Source organism: Maniola hyperantus, chromosome 1 (genome assembly GCF_902806685.2).
Source record: "Maniola hyperantus chromosome 1, iAphHyp1.2, whole genome shotgun sequence".
NCBI lineage: Eukaryota > Metazoa > Arthropoda > Insecta > Lepidoptera > Nymphalidae > Maniola > Maniola hyperantus.
Genome location: NC_048536.1, coordinates 17,425,301 through 17,444,854, shown reverse-complemented (window position 1 = coordinate 17,444,854; position 19,554 = coordinate 17,425,301). Strand labels below are relative to the sequence as shown.

The 19,554-nt window shown below is 37.9% G+C and overlaps 3 protein-coding genes across 11 annotated transcripts in view; 2 read left to right on the top strand and 1 right to left on the bottom strand.

The window, feature by feature from the left end:
• The window catches only part of LOC117984693 (protein abrupt-like), a 30,370-nt gene extending 18,693 nt beyond the window's left edge, over window positions 1-11,677 (top strand). For 7 of the 9 annotated variants that reach the window (XM_034971340.2, XM_069500016.1, XM_069500010.1 and 4 more), the window contains exons 10-14: window positions 6,364-6,505; window positions 6,880-7,017; window positions 7,486-7,679; window positions 8,285-8,470; window positions 8,839-11,677. In XM_034971340.2, coding sequence (XP_034827231.1) covers window positions 6,364-6,505; window positions 6,880-7,017; window positions 7,486-7,679; window positions 8,285-8,470; window positions 8,839-9,254 — 1,076 coding nt within the window. In that variant the 3' untranslated portion in view covers window positions 9,255-11,677. Of the gene's footprint in view, window position 1; window positions 398-6,363; window positions 6,506-6,879; window positions 7,018-7,485; window positions 7,680-8,284; window positions 8,471-8,838 lie in introns of those variants that run through there. The other 2 variants (XM_069500027.1, XM_069500022.1) reach the window with 1 other exon arrangement.
• Window positions 395-4,670, top strand: LOC138402517 (uncharacterized; the record flags this gene model as incomplete). Its single annotated transcript, XM_069499443.1, has 1 exon — window positions 395-4,670. A coding segment is annotated over one exon (357 nt), but the record flags the coding sequence as incomplete, so codon positions are not given.
• A 3,221-nt stretch (window positions 11,678-14,898) lies between the features above and the next one.
• Window positions 14,899-19,531, bottom strand: Fis1 (fission 1 protein). Its single transcript, XM_034971360.2, has 5 exons — window positions 19,334-19,531; window positions 19,134-19,247; window positions 18,807-18,977; window positions 16,787-16,923; window positions 14,899-16,242 (listed from the first exon to the last, which is right to left on the bottom strand). The coding sequence occupies exons 1-4, from the start codon at window positions 19,376-19,378 to the stop codon at window positions 16,801-16,803; spliced, it is 453 nt and encodes a 150-aa protein (XP_034827251.1). The 5' UTR covers window positions 19,379-19,531; the 3' UTR covers window positions 14,899-16,242; window positions 16,787-16,800.
• Window positions 19,532-19,554: the final 23 nt, after the last annotated feature.

Sequence of the window (19,554 nt, the reverse complement as noted above, 5' to 3'; positions counted from 1 at the left end):
GGGGCGGCTCTGGCGGGCGGGGCGGCGATGGGCTACCGGCCGCAGTGTCCGCTCTGCGGCCGCGTCTACTCCTCGACCTCCAACCTGCGCCAGCATATGCTGAACGTGCACTCGCAGACCGACCGCGACCAGTGGTTCCCGTGCCAGCACTGCGGCAAGAAGTGCAAAACCAAGCACTACCTCATCAACCACCAGCTGCAAGCGCACGGCATCCGCCAGCGCCAGGCCTCGTAGAGGCGGCGCGCGCCCTGCCCGCCCGCCGCCGCCTGGTGGTAACCGTGCCGCGCTGAACTCTTACCGATATACTATACGCGACATATTTTTAGACCGTTTATTATGATTACGATCGTTACACGCCGATCGTCGGATTTGCCAACCGTTTATCGTTGAGTAATTTGGTGCTGTCGGCATTGCAGATGCCGCGGCGCGGGACGCGTTGGCAAAGCCGGCGATAGGCGAATTCGTCGAGAGCGAAGGCGGGAGCGAGTTGCTAAAGTACCTGGAGGGGCGGGAGGGCGGCAAGGGGGAGCGGCTGCAGTGTCCGCTGTGCTTCGCGCCGCTGACGTCGCTGGCGGCGGCGCGGCGGCACCTGGAGGCGCACTACCCGCGCGACAGCCCCGTGTGCCCCGTGGCGGCGTGCGCGCGCTACTTCGCGCACCCCAACTCCGTGCGCAACCACATGCGCATCAAGCACCGCCGCCAGTGGGAGAAGATGAAGACGCTCAAATGGAGCTGCGGCTGGGCCAACTAGTCTTACGACGAGACTCATTCAGACAAACGCGCAACTCGTTCCTATATCTCGGCTAAAATAGCTAAAAACGGCTGTGAACCGAAACTATCGGGCTCCGAGGGGGGCTTCAGGGAGCCCAACAAACGATGATCTCCACGATGCATTTTCATATTCAGCAGTAATGTTCGTACGTAAGCGATGTATAAACTATTAAACCAGTAGAGTAAATCGACTGAAAATTATTTTTGTAGTAGTATAGACTGATATTATTTAAGTATATTAACTTAGGGTGCACTGTAGCTTCTCGGGGATGACTTAGCTTCCGAAAGTTCCACTTATGACGTATACTACTATAGGTATACCTCCTGTCGGCGTCCTCGGGTGCTACAGTGCAGGCTCAGTGTTAGTTTTGTAAAGCGCATTATGACTTGTGATGATTGGTGCCATTGATAGATTACGAAGTGCAACTAGTGAGAAGACCATTCCTTACTTCCCGAATGTGTCTCCAACTTCCATTGTTGCTTCGAACTTGTGTTTTGTGTATGTACTGTCGTTACGTTCCTACTTCCCGTGTCCTGATGTTACTGTACCATAATTATAAAATTGTCTACTTTAAGTTGAAGGAGTTTTTACAGAAATTAAGGGTGTGGCTGGATCATGATCTGATTATAAGAATTGCATACTACTTATTTGCCCGTGTCCATTAGAGGATTGGTTCTGCATCAGTCAATGCTGTCCATCATAAGTGATGGTTGAGCATAAAAATCAATTTATTTAATTATTTAGCAAATTTCTTGCAAAATCAGTCATCGCATTAGACTGTAGGTTTATCCGTCAGTCACAGTTCACAGCAGTGCCCGTGGCAGCTGTGGCCCTACCGCGGTTGTTTGACAGCTACAATGTCACGATCGCAATCATCTCTGATTGGATCTATGGACGCCTTACATATACGTGTGAATGAAGACTTTTCTTTGTTCAAGATAGGCTTGCGCTTGATAATCATGCCTTGTAAAGAGCAACTGAAGTGCGCTTACCTAGAAGATGCCTATTCACTCTTGTCTTGAAGGTAGTTAAGATTTACGAGGCAGGAAACACGGACGTTGAAAAAACATTTTAGTGGTTCATATGAAAAATGTGGAGCAAGAATATTCTAGAATATAGATTGGATGTTGACAACACAAGTAGTATGCAAGAGTTCTAGAGGAGAGCCTTGCTGTTCTAGAGGCTGTGATGTTCCTGAGCACATTCTCCACAGTATATCTGATATTTTCGTCAGGTCACGACCTCGCCACATCACTGCAGGTACTACCTACTCCCTGATAGTTCCCTGTAATACAAAACTGTCTTTTATTATTACATGAAATGTCTGCAAAATAATATGTGAACGCACAAATTTCTTTGAGAACATATTTTTTGGTATCAGGACATTCTTGCCCCATTCCTCGTGGCAGAATGAGGTACAAAGGTTACACTAAAACTTTTTGAAAATATTATAGCTTGTTAGAATAGTCATACCTATACAGATTTTTCGTTCATGATAGGCCAAGAGACTAGAAGAAACTGGTAGAGCATTGACGCGTGTTAAGAGCTATAATTAGATCTACGTGATTTTTTTAAAGCAGTAGGTATTTGTAGTGCCAAAGTCACTATTCAAGACGTCTCTTGGTCTATATAAAATTATGATAGCTCGAAGTTGAGACTAATTTGGCGTAAATTGACAATACAGTTATTAAAATAATTTTATTGAGAAAGATAGTAGCTTGTCACAACTAAAAGTAGTGCCAGACTGTTTACATTCTTCTACAGAAAAGGACAACAGCTGGTCGATTGCGGGAAAACGGCATCAATCATTATTACAATCGCAATCGTTGTGATTGGTTGAATATGGGTTGAATTTATGGTATTCTTTTTGCAACACTACATTGTAGCCAATAGTATGCGAGTATCAACCAATCAGATATGATGGCGATCGTGACATTGTAGCTGTCATTCTACCGTAATCGACAGCCCCAGATCGCAATCACCTCTGATTGGTTGACGCTCGCTCACTATTGACTACAATGTATTGTTGCAAAAAGAATACCATAAATTCAGCCAATCACAACAATTGATATTGTAATAATGATTGATGCAGGTTTTACGAAATCGCCCTACGGGACTGTCAGTCCTGACAAATTAATTTAATTTTGTATACTACCCACAGATTGAAAATAGTTGTCAAACTACCGCCGAATTAGCCCTATTTCCCAAATAGTCCCAGACTTGATAAAGTGCCTAGAAAAACTTAAACCTTTGTACCCCAGCCTGCTCACGGTATTTGTATGTGTATATTTTCGACCATAGATAAGACAATACGAAATAGATTTTAATGAAATCGAATGCCTTTAAAACGCAATAGTTGATACGTTCACAATAAATAGGGTTTATTTTTTAAAAATTCCTTTAGCCCTGTAGGCAGAGAGCACAATCTAAAACATATCTAGTCATAGTAGGGACATAAGATAAAACGGGCCAAGAGCTCGTGGAAAATTTTAAGGAGTTACTTGATAGAATCTGGAAATTTGTAATTAAATACGGCAAGCAACTTGAGCAATGGGTCGTAATCGATTTTAAGGTCGCTTTGGCGGACCGAAGGGGGCACGAGGAGATTTCTATTGGGCGAAAGCATGCAATTGGTCGATTGGTATGGCCTTGTTGTCCGCGATGCGCCAGCATTCTCCCACTATGCCGCTTTTTGCTTAAGTTGTTTGCTGTTCTCTTTAACTCCCTTTATGTCTCAATTTTATCAGTTATCTCCTCAAATTTTTCCACCGGCTTTTCGGCCAAAAGACGAGGGATTTATTGTATATAATATGCTATTTCCATTCGCATATATTTTCTTAGAGATAAGCGAAATATCTACACGATATAATACGTAATAAAACGTAATAATATATATATTTTTATGAAAAACGTAATTTAGATGCCTAATAGAATATATGTATACCGAACTATATATGTATCTAACAAAACTTATTTATAGACTTGCAAAAAGAATACCACATTCATTTTTCTTTTCTTCGGATAGAGGCCATAATATTTTTTTTGCTTTTTTGTAAGTTTTACTTCTTTATAAAATATCAATAGAATTTACTATAAGTAGTCGTTAATTTTTTTTACTTTATATTTATCTTCTTTGTAGTAACTTCTATACTAAAGGCGATCACAGATGTTTATTACATTGCAAATAAATTATATGCATTATTTGCCTTTGCGTAAAGACTATTAGCGAGCAAACCCCAACCTAGAGTGTGAGTTTTTAAAAAGGAAGAAGGTATATTTGGCATAATAAAAGTGAAAATATGTCTTTTTATCTCGGAAAATCAAAGAGTTCTTTGTGAATTTTCAATACCTAGGTCCAAGCGCCCGAACTCGCGGTCATCAGCTAGTAATAATAAAATAAGAAAAGAATAGAAAAATTAAACACAAGCTCTTTGGTTATTAATGTGGTTTCACGTGTGGTGTGTTGACATAATACAAACATAAGTCGGACATCTTATAACGATCTTCACTAGATGGCAACACAAGTATTTTCAATCACATACTATGAAGCCTGAATCACGCTAGCGAAGTTTTATTGTGTGTGTACAGTACACTAATTTAGTACGGGAACTAGTCTACACTCTTTACTAATATTATAAAACGCGAAAGTGTGTTTGTTTGTCCTTCCTTCACGCCCTAACCAAGCAACTAATCGACTTGATTTTTGGCATAGAGATAGCTGAAAGGACGGAGAGTAACATAGGCTACTTTTTATTTCGGAAAATCAAAGAGTTCCCACGGGATTTTTAAAAACCACAAAACAATTCACACTCGAGGTTTAAATGCCACACTCATCTGTGTCGCCTACCGTCAAAGCCTTAAAAATATATGCGATAGGAACGCATAATGGATCTCCAAAATCGATAAAATATTGGTAAAAAAATTAGCGAGTAGTTAAAATTGTTCCTGACGCCTGTGAGGCAACGTCGTATATCTTTATATTATTATAGAATATATTTCTAAGCGTACAACAATGTATACTCTAATTGTTTAGAAATTTCCAAGTGTGGAAGACGGTGGTATGTGAAAACAAAATTGTTCAATTCTCGCGAGTTTTTTAATGATTACTGCAAACTTCTTTGGACTGATATGCCGAAATGCTTCTAAGGCCGCCATATTTTGAAGGAAGCTCGTAGGTGTCGTTTCTCCTAAAGGTGTAAACCGCGCCAATATCGCAACATCTATGTAGCGTGTGCGTATCAGACACACAAACATACGAGTTTGTATTCACTTTTTAAAATACGAATGTAGAGTATTGCCTATCTGGAGTTTTGAAATATGTTCGAATTACTGTTTATTTCTAGTGTGGCGGACTTACGCCTTAAACCCTTTTCATTCTGACAGGAGACCTGTCCTTAATAGTGAGCCGCCGAAAGGTTGATCATGACGCTGATGATGACTGCTTATTTCAAATTTGAAAAGTGAGGGTAGTTTGATACAAATTATGCTCAAATGTACATAAGGTGAAAATAGTAGTATCAAGAAAAAAGCTGTTACCTGAAACTTGTGTAATGGGTTATTTATCGACGTATTTTGTAGTATGAAGTGATGCGCGACGTTGGGGGTGTCTTTTCCGCCGCGCGACTGGTTCGTCAGTCAACCTTTCATTTTCCACGCAGTCAAAAAGTACTGTCATTCAGAGCTCTTTTTACCTGTCGCTGCAAAAACAAGTTCCTTCACATATTTGGAAATTTCTAATCAAACAGGGTTTAAGTAGTATCTCAATAACCAAATGTTCAATGTGAGTAAACGATTCTAGTTGCGATTGTATTAGTGATACGATATATACGTAATAATTTAATTTTTACCGAACAAATTGTCTGCTTATACGAAAGATAAACAATAAAACTACGAAGTAGAAAAACGGTGCATTTTTTAAACGTGTGTCTCGAGAGTAAAGCTGCAAACACATCATTTTTACTGTTGTTTTGTATCGTGATTCGCGATCGATCGAAATCACACTTGATGAAAACGTGCAAGGGTTGTGGATAGCGCTCTGGTACGCGGACGCTCGAGTTGCACTCCGATTGGTCGATCGTGACAAATTGTCTTACAATACATCACAACACAGTAATGTGTGTGAAGCTTTATTTTTTAACTAAAAAAGATTCGTTTACTGAAGTTAGCGTTTACACTTTTCAAAACGAAGAAAGCTTCTTAAATTGTCCGCCGCTTTCTTTATAACCGACTTCAATGAACGAGTTTTATTTTATGCAATAATTAATCTCGAGCCACTAGGGTCCAGTGGATATTATTAACTTAATATTTTGTTAAACACAGAAAAAGGTAAGATAAAATAAAACAGCTCTAAACTGTACGTATAGAAGGAAATTCGGCTTTTTAAATCCGGTTCGAAGGACCAATTTTTCCGATGACATAAAATATCGACATTACATTCATAATGTTTTTTGTGGAAAAATAAAATGGCAATATTTTAAAATCAGTCAACTTTCGCAGCAATATTAGACCGATTTTCCTTCTATTCATCACATAATTACACCATTGAATTTTAAGACGTATGCCGTTTGCTTTAAGTGGGATTTTGTTCGTAGGCGGCTGTCGTAGAACGCAAGACCTCCTACGCGTGCGAGCAACTGATCCCCGGCCGTGCCCCAAGTGTGGGAAAATCTACCGCTCCGCGCACACGCTGCGAACGCATCTTGAAGACAAACACACTGTGTGTCCTGGATACCGGTACGTAATTTAATCTAAATATATTATAAAAGGAAAAGTTGACTGACTGATCTATCAACGCACAGCTCAAACTACTGGATGGGCCCGATCCCTTAGTAGTTTGGCATACAGATAGCTACTACGACGTAGGCATCCGCTAAGAAAGGATTTTTGAAAATTCAACCCCTAACAGCGATCACGCACTCATCCGACCGAGAACTTTCAGGCATGCAGGTTTCCTCACGATGTTTTCCTTCACCGTTAAAGCAAGTGATATTTATTGTAATTACTTAAAATGCACATAGCTCCGAAAAGTTAGAGGTGCGTGCCCGGAATCGAACCCCCGACCTAACCACTAGGTTATCACAGCTTACTCACTGTTATCAATTCCTCAGTTGTGTCCTCTGCGGAACGGTGGCCAAGTCTCGCAACTCGCTCCACTCGCACATGTCGCGGCAACATCGCGGCATCTCCACCAAGGACCTCCCAGTGCTGCAGATGCCGACACGCTTCGACCCGGAACTCGCCAGCCAGTGAGTATGAATGATATGGCACATATTAAGTACATAATTTTTGTAGATTGGATGTACCCATTGACGTTTCAAAAGCTCTTTGAACGAATGAAATATGGTATATCCCTGTCCATACGTCCAATTTCACGCTTAAATCATATGTTAAGGAAATCACAAAAATTTCACAGGCATTTAAACTGGCATAAGGTACCTACGCTTAAAAACTTCTACCCTACAAGAAAATTAGCAAGCAAGCAAGCTAAACAATTTATCAAGCCATCTTCTTTTTAAAACTTTGATCAAATCATCATATTTGCTTTTATCGCGAGGGTAGATAATTTTAATTTAAAAGAACAAGATGTAGTAATTTTCAGAAAATATCAAAGTAAATAAGCAGTCGTGAAGTTTTAACGAAAGACCCAATAAATCAATCATAATAAGACTTTTATTGAATCTACAAAATAAGTCAGCTAAATCTATCATTTTCAGGTTATTAGCAAAAGCAGGAGTGAAGGTATCACCGGAACAGCTCAGGGCTCGCGCATCTCCCACCGGCCCGCGTCGCTCGGACATCAAGCTGGATGCCAAGTCTGCCGCCTCTGAGAACAGCTCGCTCTGTGGTGACAACGATGACGACCTCAGCCAATCGAAATACCAGGACTCTATACCCGTTTCTCCTCCACGTAAGTTTTATGAAGCATAGTCACGCAGTGAACTCAAGTTCACAACCTTTGTGTTTTAACGACACTTTTCGACGTTCGCGAGATAAATTGTGCGCGGCACAAGTCACACCGAAGTCATTAATCAAAAGCAAAACAATGATTCGTTCTTTGACAAGTTCAAAACATCTGACCTTAAAATACTAGCCACATAACGGAATCGCCACACGAACTCCAATGAACAATTGGAAATTACACGTCTATCAATAATCTGACTGGTCTGATGAACACATCTCCGCTCCTCTCCGCTTATATGACCAGGAATCCTTAGGTATTCTAAACTTCTGTGAAAATATAAGTCCTGAACATCCTCGTTGAGGAATTTTTTTTCAAGGCCCTTGAAATAATCTCCAAACTTACGAAATGATGCCCATTTTAACGAGGAAATGAGCAACTTCAGTTAGCTGACAAACAAAACTTTTATTTTGTAAAATTACGTCTGAACATAATATGTTGAGGGAAAATTATTTATTTCAAAGCACTTCCAATATAACCCTTGATATTTTTACGAGGATAGCAATTTAAAAAGTTGAACGTCTGTCTGCTAACAACAAACTTCTTATTCCTAGATATAAACAACTTGACGAATACAACAATCACAAAAGTGCCAGCAGTCAGAGCCGTCACCGCCAAAGCCGTGGAGAGCCTGCCGCACGGCCTCACCGCCATGAAGCACGACGACTACCCTCCAGGGTTCGGGGGGAGCTCGGCCATATTGGACACATATCTGCAGTATATCGGAGAGAACGTGTTTGGTGAGCATCTATTGATTGTTAACAAAACTTCTGGGAATAGTTCAAATAAGGAATCGATAAATTACTGAACTATGCTAGATGTTTTTGAGCTTTGACATATTTTTTAGTTTCTAACCCGTTGCAAATCACCAAAGAAAATTTTACACCAAACAAATCCAGAAAAAGCTTTTGAAATCAAAAGATAAGAATGGGCAAAATGATTCTGGACATGTACCTATTGCTGCTTGATGATGGAGAAGGACAGTATGATATTATGATGACGATTGATGCTTTGCTTTTTTTGTGACAGAAGTTTGAGAGACTTGTCGATCCATTTTCATCTTCCGGGTGAAAGCTCATCCACAATAATTTTGTCAAATTTTTTTCAGGCATGAACGCAGCGAAATTGGCACAAATCAACGCAATGCACATGGACAGAAAAACTTATGACGAACCTTCACCGCAAATGGGATCCTTACCACCACCGCCCACCACACTAGCCCACCAGCGCTTCTTGAAGCAAAATATGCAAAGGCAGTACACCGAGAACATGGGCAAACCAGACATCATGCGAGACTCAGACGAACCATTAGACCTGGGGAAAGAGAGACAGAGGAACGACAGCATCAGTGAAGCGGAAACGGATAAACAGGACATGCTAGACAAGGACATGAATAAGGATTATTACAAAGGTTACAATGACGACGACAGAAATAGGGGGAATTGTGACCAAGACCAGGAGCACAGCGGACAAGACGAAGGCGACTACTCCGAGGACGAACACAACAAGATTGCGTCGTCATGAAATGACGCTGTGAACTAGTTTCCAGTGGAACTGTTACGTTTTGTTGATGGTTTTTGAAACGGTGCTTGAGTGTTATGTTACGTCATTAGCTGATTCATTTTAATAACGGTTTTATTGTTGACCCGTGGAATGTCGTTGGTGCCATTAACCGATATAATGTACATTTTTAAGGACTGGGTCGATCTTTTACACGGAACTGTGGAAGAATTCGGCGTTCACATATGAATGGTATATTCGTTGTGAAGGTGGTAGGCCGCCAGCTCGACCCGCGTACACAGTAGCTATACCGTCGACTCGTCACTTGTGAGATTGTTTAGTAGTAAATAACTAGTGAGTAGTAAGTTTAACGTATATGTGAGGTCCCTGACACGTAGGGCCGCTTACATAGTAATTCCATCCAACTACCTCAACATTCGGGCCAATAAGGCGACATTATATAAAAAATCCACACAAATTGTGAAATTCCATCCATCTACCTCACTTCAATAGATTTTATTTAATATTTTATACAATTTATAGATATAATAACTGTTGTTTTATGCATTTTGCAGATTGCATTTATATATACTATATAGAGTATATCGTAGGTAAAATATTACGCGAGTCATTAGGTGGTTCTGCGCTGCCCGTAGATGATATATCTTTACCGTTTTATTTTTATAGAGAAACGCACTCACTAGAGAAATATTAGACTGTCACGACCGTAGCGAGTAACGTATTACCTTTATATCGAATGGATATGCACCTATACATATATTTAGGAGAAAACAAGATATCTTTGTATACGAACAAATATAACAGAGCTTAAAGTTAAAAATATTTATCGATGTGCGTTCGGTGAATCGCTGATTTTATATATCGTATTGGAAGAGTTAACGATGCAATACGAGTATTTTAGAACCCAACATCTACTGCCTTGAGACTGAATATTTTCCAAGGATAAGTATTTTCATATATCTGTGTATTCTCAAGCGATTCGGGAATATATTGAAAAAAAAAGTTCAAATTCGACATAATAAAAAGAGATCGTATTTATGCGTTGTACATAATGTTGTGGTGATATACAAAAGTACATAAAATAATAAACAAATAGAAACAAAAGCAATAAATAAAGTATACCTTGATGTTGCCTTCGAGTTCGTGTAAATAAGTGGGTAGTTTACAGATTGTGATTGTGTTGTTTCGCGGGCAGGTGTCATTTTCGACAGTCGATACAAGTAGAGCAAGATCCCCGAACCGTCATACTTTACTTATTTTCTGAGAAACATAATGTGAGGAATAGAGTAGTGTTAGTGTGTACTATAAACGTGCGCATATCTGCTAACTTGTGCCGTGGGCCAATTGCTACTAAAGATGCCTATGTAAAAACATTGTGTACTCACTTTTCTTAAAGTCTGAGTGTAGATTTTTATGTGTTTTACAGAAGATTGTTAGTAATTCAATACTATTCGTCGGCGCTAATTTCCGCCAGACGCTTTCAAGCTTGCGAAAAAATAACATATAATCTTACTTACATTATAGTCGTAACTATTATTATAATATTCAGGAAATATACATAAAATCATCACTCAAACTTAAAGAAAAGAGTAATTTAAAGTTTTTAGGTACCTTTAGAAATCGTTATCTTTAAATTGGCCCTCGGCACAAAATAGCAAATATGCGTACGGTAAAAATACACACTGACACTACTCTATCATATACATTTCGTGTCTCAGAAAATAAGTACCGTCTGGCGACACTGGGATCTTGGGCCGAATACTGAGAAAGAAGAGTAGGTATATTCTTTGTAATGATGTGGGCTCGTTACTTGAATAACAATTACTGTGATTACAATCTCATATTAGCCTTCGATAATTATACATATTTTTTAGAGTACAATGTTATAGTTATTTAGTATATCGTAAGATTATTTTGTAAGCGAGTCACAAAAAAATATTTACTTCCCAAATGTTAGGATTCACTTTATTTAAGAGTTTAGAGCAATAGGTGAAGCATTTAACCTTTTTTTTTCATGTGAGAGAAATGGGAGATTTTGAGTTTTTCGACTTGCCACACCGTAGCTGTCACTTTTGACAGCGCTTTATACTCTGTTCATGTATTACGAAACTTTGATACAATGCGAGGCTGAGAAACACAGTTTTATTAATCATCATAAATCATCAACCGATAGGACGTCCGCTGCTGGACATAAGTCAACTCCACTGCTATACAAGAGACCTAGGTATTAATAGTGCTTTAAAATAATTTCAGGCAATTTAAACGATTGCGAAGTTAATATCAATCACAAGTTTCGTAATACAAGATCTGTGGATGACGACAAGTTCGCGTAATACAAATAGAATAAGTGCTACGGGTTGATTGAATATTATTTTTTAGTAAGTTAGTGAGATTTGACGGGTTGCGTCAGTTTGGTTTTGCGTAAACAAACTAGTGCGCCCAGGCTAGCTGCAGATTTGTTAGCGGCGTTACTAATAGATGTACGAATAACGCATGGCAACGGAACGAAGCGGCGCTTATCATTCTGTCTCATACACACACTGTACACAGGCATTTTGTGGAAGTAAGATAGACTGATTAACATCGCTCTTTGCGATTCGTTTCTTTAGTGCCACGACTTTAGTTCTGCAGCTAGATTGGGTTCACTATAACCTTGTTGACAGTTAACGGTGTTGCCATAGTAAGTAATTATTATTTTTGAATGTAAATAAGTTTTGATTGTTTAGACGAGAGAAGTGTGCTTATTTTTGTCATTACGTTATAGAAGGTTGACTTGTTTATTTAGAATATACGCAGGTACATAGTCGTTGAAGCACGGTACACTTTACAATAGTCAGTTACCAGAATGTGATTAAGAAATATATATTTTTTCAGAACACAGTTTTGCATACCACAAGTTAAATATAGGGGACGGAGTTGAAGTTACATCGGAGGTATTTACCTTCATTTTGTATGTTAAAATTTGTATTTTCAATTTTTTATTAATAATTGGGCCGATTGTCTTGTACACAATCTTTAAACTAAACTAAATTAACAAGTGTAAATCTATTATCTAGTGCTATCCTTTTCTACAAGCAACATTATGACAGGGATAGCAATAGATTTAGACGTGTCATTTCAGTTTAGTTTAGAGATTGTGTACAAGAGAATCGGCACCATTAATGGTCTGAAGCTGAAAAGTTTATAATGTCTTAGTACATGTTCGTACATTTTTTTAGACCAACCGAGGATCTTTAAAGCAGTTAATTTTAAATTTCTGTTACAAATACTAATAATATTACTGTATATAATATCTGTCCCGGCTTTACTCACGTGTTTAGTCGACATTAGCCCGACTAGTTTCGAACCCTTCCGGGGTCCTTTATCAAGGGGGTCACTTAGCGCACGCGTCGCGGTTGTGACTGCGTCAACTAAACACGTGAGTAAAGCCGGGACAGATATTATATAATAATGGAAATCACTCACGATAGTTTAAACGCTACAATATTACTGTACATCTAAGGATGGTTTTCTTCCATATTTTATCGTATATAAAACGAAATATTGTTATATGGGTATAATATTATGTTACTGAACAAATTAGTTAACAGATTTCAGTTCATAACGCTAGGAAAATACTTCATTAACTGACAAATTAAGAATTTTGTGTCCTGAGAGACCGGACACAAGAGAAACTGTGATGTAACTTCGGACATCGTCTCATTCGTTGTTGATTATACTATATAATTATATACCAGTGGAGATATTATGATATTTAGGGCTTTAAGTCGATCATTATGCTCTTAGTATTGTGTATAAAGTATGTTTAGTTACCTTTTGAACTTTCAAAGTTCGACAATGACTCAAATCTTTTGTACACAAAGCTTCTAAAAATTATGTCGTGTCCACAAGAACTTGCAGAAGTTTACTTTTCAATCGAAAAACTTTCAAAAATTGGCATTGGCATTAAAATGACACCCGACTTCTGCAAGTTTTATGGCTAGTGGACAGAATTACGCAGTAGAGAAATGTTAATTAATATTGTTTGAACCACTCCTGTATTTTTGTATTCATCAATTTTCTATGGGAAGTTCAGAAATGGGATGTACAATTTTAATTTACAAAGTATAATACTTAGTTTACCTAAATATATTTTAGAATCTCTTTTGAATGATGACTGATAAAGAATGTCTGTTTGTCGTGATTCCAATAAGTGTTGTTTTAAAAACCTTTGATAAACAAGTTTGTCTTAAGACTAGTGCCATCCTTATTACAATGTTCTGTTTAGAAAAGGATGGCTAGTTCTTTAGTGTTGTCAGTGTAGTTTAGTGTACAAAAGAATTGGTAGCATTATCAATTTTTGTTTTAGTCCCCCGACTATACCTCATTAGTCCGCATAAGATTCATTATTTTTTGCAATTATTATTATTAATATGTATTAAGCTGAGCGTTTTAATAATGACAATCATTATTATTTTTTATTGTGTACTTTTTTCTTGACGTAATAATTATTTGTTAATACTATACAATGTTTTTTCTATAGAAGCACAAAATAGAAATCAGTCTTCTGAATTCATTAGTTTATACGTAGTTTATTTGATCATTTGTTTAAAGGTAGAGACAAATTTAAAGGAATTTTGCGAGCGAAAATTCGCACGGAATTCCGCCTCAATGCGTAATGAAAAGGAAAGTGGCATATTGCGGCGCGGGTAAGACGCCATTCACGCGCGTTTTTCCGCGCATTCGTGTAGTATTGGCAACTTTGACTTAGCAAAACCGAGGCCAAATTTCGGCTCAGATTAATTGGTTGGCTTTGCTAGGTTGGAAATCCGCGCGTCTTTATGCCAGATTTGTCCCTAGTTTTAAACTATACAGGTTATTATTAGGAATGTTTTGTAGTCTGTTCCTAGCGAATGTTTTCAGATATCCTAAAACGCACTCAATTATGTGAAATCAATCATTTATTATACACAAACATCCGGTTTGTTTATAAAACAAAATATATTATTGAAAATATTTTGTAACTTTTATTTATCTTTTGAAATGTGTTTACGATATCGTTGTCTACCCAGCTTAGCAAATGAACACTCGCCTATAAGGCTCAAGGTTCATTACGGCATCAAAGCAAAAGGAAGTGTCTAATCTAGAATTTAATACCATGTAAGGTATCTACAAATGTGTAAACAAAATCTCGCGAATGCGAAACATTGTAGAAAAGACACCTCACTTCGCTTCGACTGTGCGCTAATGTGCCTTTTGCTTTAGTTACAGTTATGTGACATTAACAATTTAGTTCCACAACTTTCATGCTAGGCTGAGCGCGCTACACTGTACGTTTTGTATACAGTGTTGCCAGTTGCCATAATTAAATACAACTAAATTAGTAGAAAAATATTCTCTGTTGGTATCCTTTAATAAATAGAAAAGATTATTTTTTATTTTATCAATGCCACGCCTCTGCCATTGTACATTAGTGTACTAGATGTATGCTGCTTCACTACATTATGATAAACAAGATAATAAAAATAATTGTTTTGAAAAACTTTGGTGGTTTTAATTTGTTGCCATAATAGATTACTAATTTAATTTCCTACTACTGAAAATAGGTAGAAATCGACGAACCAAGAAGTGAATAATATTATATATGACTGTTAAAAAAAAGATTAGATAAAAAACCAACCATATTTTTATTAAATGGAATTACATTTTTGCAAAATATTTAATCATCATATCATGCTCTTAACTACATTGAAGCCTATAGCTATTAGAATAAATTACATGTACATATTAATATTATACTTTATCACATAATAATATATTACTATATTTTATTCTTAGAAAATAAATAAACTACATTTTCAAATAAAGTAGAAACCCAATTATCTGGACTTGCTGTGATAAACAAAGAACGGTCACGCCCCATAGAAAAAACGCAGATGCGACAGAAACGAGACACATCTAATTTTTTTTATTTTTTATATAGTTAAATTATATATTTAATTAATTGGAGCCGAAAAGTCCTTGAGTGGAGACCGCGTTTAAGCAAGTGTAGTGTGGGACGCCCTCCAGCACGATGGACCGACGATATAAAGAGGCTGGCGGGAAGTGGCTGGATGAGGCAGGGTGAGGACCGGGTGTAGTGGCGCTCTTTAGGCCTATGTCCAACAGTGGACGTCCACAGGCTGATGATGATGATGATGATGATAAAATTATATTTTTTTATACTTATATTCAAAATCAATGGCTAAAACCAAAATATTGCATTTTGTTTTTGTTCAGGCGTTACACAAAAAAAATACAAAATGCCTATTTATCTAGAAAATTCGTAAAAATATGTAACTAAATGATGATACAATAGCTAGGGGATGTATGTAGGTGACCTGGAGATGCAGCTGGATTATGTTTTTTTTTTCGGCGGCCGGCGCAGTAGTGTATTATCTATGGGCGCATGTAATAAATTATTTGAAAGAAAGTCTTTGGCTTGTATGACTAGTGAATGGGGATAAAGTACAGTTTACTTTGTTTCCTTCCAGAAAAGACTTCGCAATGTGCCTTGAGCCAAAAATTTACAGACATACAGCCGCACTCAGAGTCGCTAATCGTTACTTATGATTGACTTAAAACGAGACAGATTTATGTGAGAGATCTAGCTCTGTCTCGTTTTAACTAAACTTAAGTAACGATTAAGCGACTCTGAGTACGGCGGTTAAACCGATTTTAGCGATACCTTTGTTTACATACATTTAAAACTCAAAATTTCCTTAGTCAACAGTCAGTCAAAATAATCGTGTTTCTACTGTAATTTAAAAAAAAAACAATCATGTTTAGAAGCCTTTTAGTTCAAGAGAGTACATATATACACTCTATTTTTGTACATAAATACTAATTAGTATAATGTAAAGTGTACAAGTGTGGAAAGTTCGTGTTTTGTGTGTGTGTGTGGCGGACCCGCTAGTCCCGTTTCTCCTTCTTCTTAGTCAGAAGGTAATGAACGCCGACGAGGGCGTTCATTCTGGAAAGAGACAACAACACCATAGACTATATTGATTTTAGGCTTATTTCGCAGTTTAACGACAAATTATAATGTACGCGGCAGTCATCCGTGTGGATTGAAATTTTAAAAATCCCTTGAGAACTCTGATTTTCCGGGATAAAAAGTATTTAGTCTGTCTCCCGGATACAAGCTATATCTGTACAGTAAGCGGCAGAAAATAATGTACTTCGGCCTTTAGAATGATATTTCGGCTTTGTAGAACGTTGTCTCTGTCACTCATACGTATGTGACGTTTTGTCGGTCGCAACGGCAGAGACAATGCTCTACAAAACAGCTATCTTCTTCTAAAGGTTGATGTACATTATTTTCTGTCGCGTACCTATGTGACGTTTTGTCGGTCGCAACGACAAAGAGAATGCTCTACAAATCAGCTGTCCTCTTTTAAAGGTTGATGTACATTATCTTACTATCTAGTCAAAATAAGCCAGTATCGACGATATCGCAACCGTAGTAATTTTGTTTATTATACAAAACAAAATGGCGACGTAGCACCAACACTTACAAGAAAGCCAAATGCTATTTCTTGCTGGAAGCCAGCGCGATGCCGAGCCCCACCAGCCCGCCGATGGCGAGCACGGCGCCGCCCGCCACCGCCATCCCCAGCAGGCCCTCCTTCTCCATGCGCTTGTTGATCTGGCGCTGGAATAATGATAATCATCATCATCAGATCAACCCATCGCCGGCTCACTACAGAGCACGGGTCTCCTCTCTGGCCATGTGCGGATTGGTAGACTTCACACACCTTTGAGAACTCTCAGGTATGCAGGTCGTCAGGATGCCTACGTCGTAGTAGCTATCTGTATGTCAAACTACTAAGGGATCGGGCCCATCCAGTAGTTTGAGTTGTGCGTTGATAGATCAGTCAGTCACCTTTTCCTTTTATCATATCATCATCATCATGATCAACCCATCACCGGCTCACTACAGAGCACAGGTCTCCTCTCAGAGTAAGAAGGGTTTTGGCCATAGTCTACCACGCTGGCCAAGTGCGGATTGGCAGACTTCACACACCTTTGAGAACATTATGGAGAATTCTCAGGCATGCAGGTTTCCTCACGATGTTTTCCTTCACCGTTCAAGCAAGTGACATTTAATTACTTAAAACGCACATAACTCCGAAAAGTTAGAGGTGCGTGCCGGCGATCGAACCCCCGACCTCCGATTAGAAGGCGGACGTCTTAACCACTAGGCTATAATAATAATTAATTCAACTTAAATACAATGTTATGTATACAGTAGGGACGGCGATAAGTACCAAAGTTTGTGTTTAGGATACCTACTTCATACTTTGTTGTATGAATAAAGTTAATGTAAGTGGGTAGGTTGCGAAAGTGTATGACAATCTCAGTTCATGTCGGCACTCCTCAGTGAATACATTTTCTAATGGCGAACTGAAATGTTTGATTTCCTAATCCAAACATATTATACAAGAACGAGCTTCTCCCTCTGCACGAGGAAATACCTGTACCTGTGTGAAATAAATAAAAATCTGTTTTAGAATGTACAAGTGAAGCCTTTTCATATGATACCCCACTTGATATAGTTATCTTACTTCGAAAATTGAAAATACTAATTATTAGTTTATGACCACAATTTAATTTTTTTGTGTGATGTGACCACAAATTCACGTTCAGATTTTTCCCCTATAGCCAGCTATAAGACCCACCTACCTGCCCAATTTCATGATTCTAGGTCAACGGGAAGTGCCCTGTAGGTTTCTTGACTGACAGACAGACAGACAGACAACAAAGTGATCCTATAAGGGTTCCGTTTTTCCTTTTGAAGTATGGAACCCTAAAAATCTATGTACATACATTAAATAAAAAAAATACGAGCAGAATTGAGAACCACCACCTTTTTTGAAGTCTGTTAAAAATGATAAAAATTATCATAACACTCAAATACTTAAGTATTTTAGAATTGTAAGTTCTTCAAAAATCATTAAACATTCATTTCCTTTATTTACATTTTAAAAAATCCAGCCTTAATAAGAATGTTGGAATGTTGGCATAAAGGTTGTGAAAGTTTTGGCTACATGCCATGTAAATTATTTATTTTGTAAATAAATAAGTACTTTGTTAAATCTCTTTTTTCTTTGTGATAGAGGTCATATCCAACACAACACAGTACACACTACACATATATACAAACACAAAACATTGTGTTAAAAATAACATTAGTGAAATATTGGTACTGATTCTGAGCACTTAATTTTAGAGTATTCGCATTCTCTTCTTACTAATGTAATATGAAGAGGACAGATGCAGTTTGACAGTTTTAAATGTAATATTTAGATGGTAAAACCCGTGATTTTAGTGCACAGTCGCGAGCCTACTGTTTAAATTTGTAGCGTGCACTAAAATTTAGAGTTTTTAAATGTAAAGTTCATGTTCTGTCCATTTTTAGCATTGTTAAAAAGAAAAGGATGCAGATACTCTAAATTTAGTTTAGAGAAAGACAACGGAATTGGTGCCTGGTGTATCAAAAACCCCTGTAGCAGGAACAGAACTTGTCGAACTCACCTCTAGTGCGAGGACCTGTTGGTTAGCGGGCTCGATCTCAAGGAATGCCTTCACATAATGCAGAGCTTTATTGTACTCCTTTATCCTAGCATTGCCGATAGCAAGATAGAAAAGGTAGTCCCTTTTGCCCTCTGAATGGGAATTGAATAACTCTTTTAATAGCAGTATACCCTGAAAAACAACATAAGATTTGAAACAGGCTCAATAAGAAAATGAAAATTATTGATAGTGATGTTGTACCAATCAAAGGCTTTTCAGTAAGCGGAATTTAGGCTTAAATAATGGGTAAGACCCCAAATAAAGGATGCAAGTTTTCTAAGTACGAACCTTCCTTATATCAGTTGGGTATCTGCTTCGTACCAGGCACCATGCGTATTCGAACTGAGCTTTGTGTGTGACGTTGCCTTGATGCAGTTGCTCATGAAAAATCTTCTCGAATTTCTATAAAAAACATTGCGAAATTGAAACAATCAGCGTGACTCACTATCTTACATTAGAAATGCATACAAAACAAATTGCACACTTACTTGCAAATCTTCCGAAGAAACTACTTCGTCTAACACGTCTTCCATTGTGTTAAACTTTAGAAATAGTATTTGAACTTTAGTAATGTGCAACAAATTTTCATTCTACTACGATTTAATGCGACAAATTATATTTTTATTAACAAAAACTATAAAATCGCAAAAATCGACAAAAATCAAAATTGACTTTTGTTTTGACAAATTTCTGGTCGGTGTGACAAAGT

Coding starts and splice junctions, on each gene's coding strand:
- Fis1 (XM_034971360.2), bottom strand. CDS start 19,378: ATGGAAGACGTGTTAGACGAAGTAGTTTCTTCGGAAGATTTGCAA. Junction 18,978..19,133: donor ACCCAACTGATATAAGGAAG/GTTCGTACTTAG, acceptor GTTGTTTTTCAG/GGTATACTGCTATTAAAAGA. Junction 16,924..18,806: donor AACAGGTCCTCGCACTAGAG/GTGAGTTCGACA, acceptor TCATTATTCCAG/CGCCAGATCAACAAGCGCAT.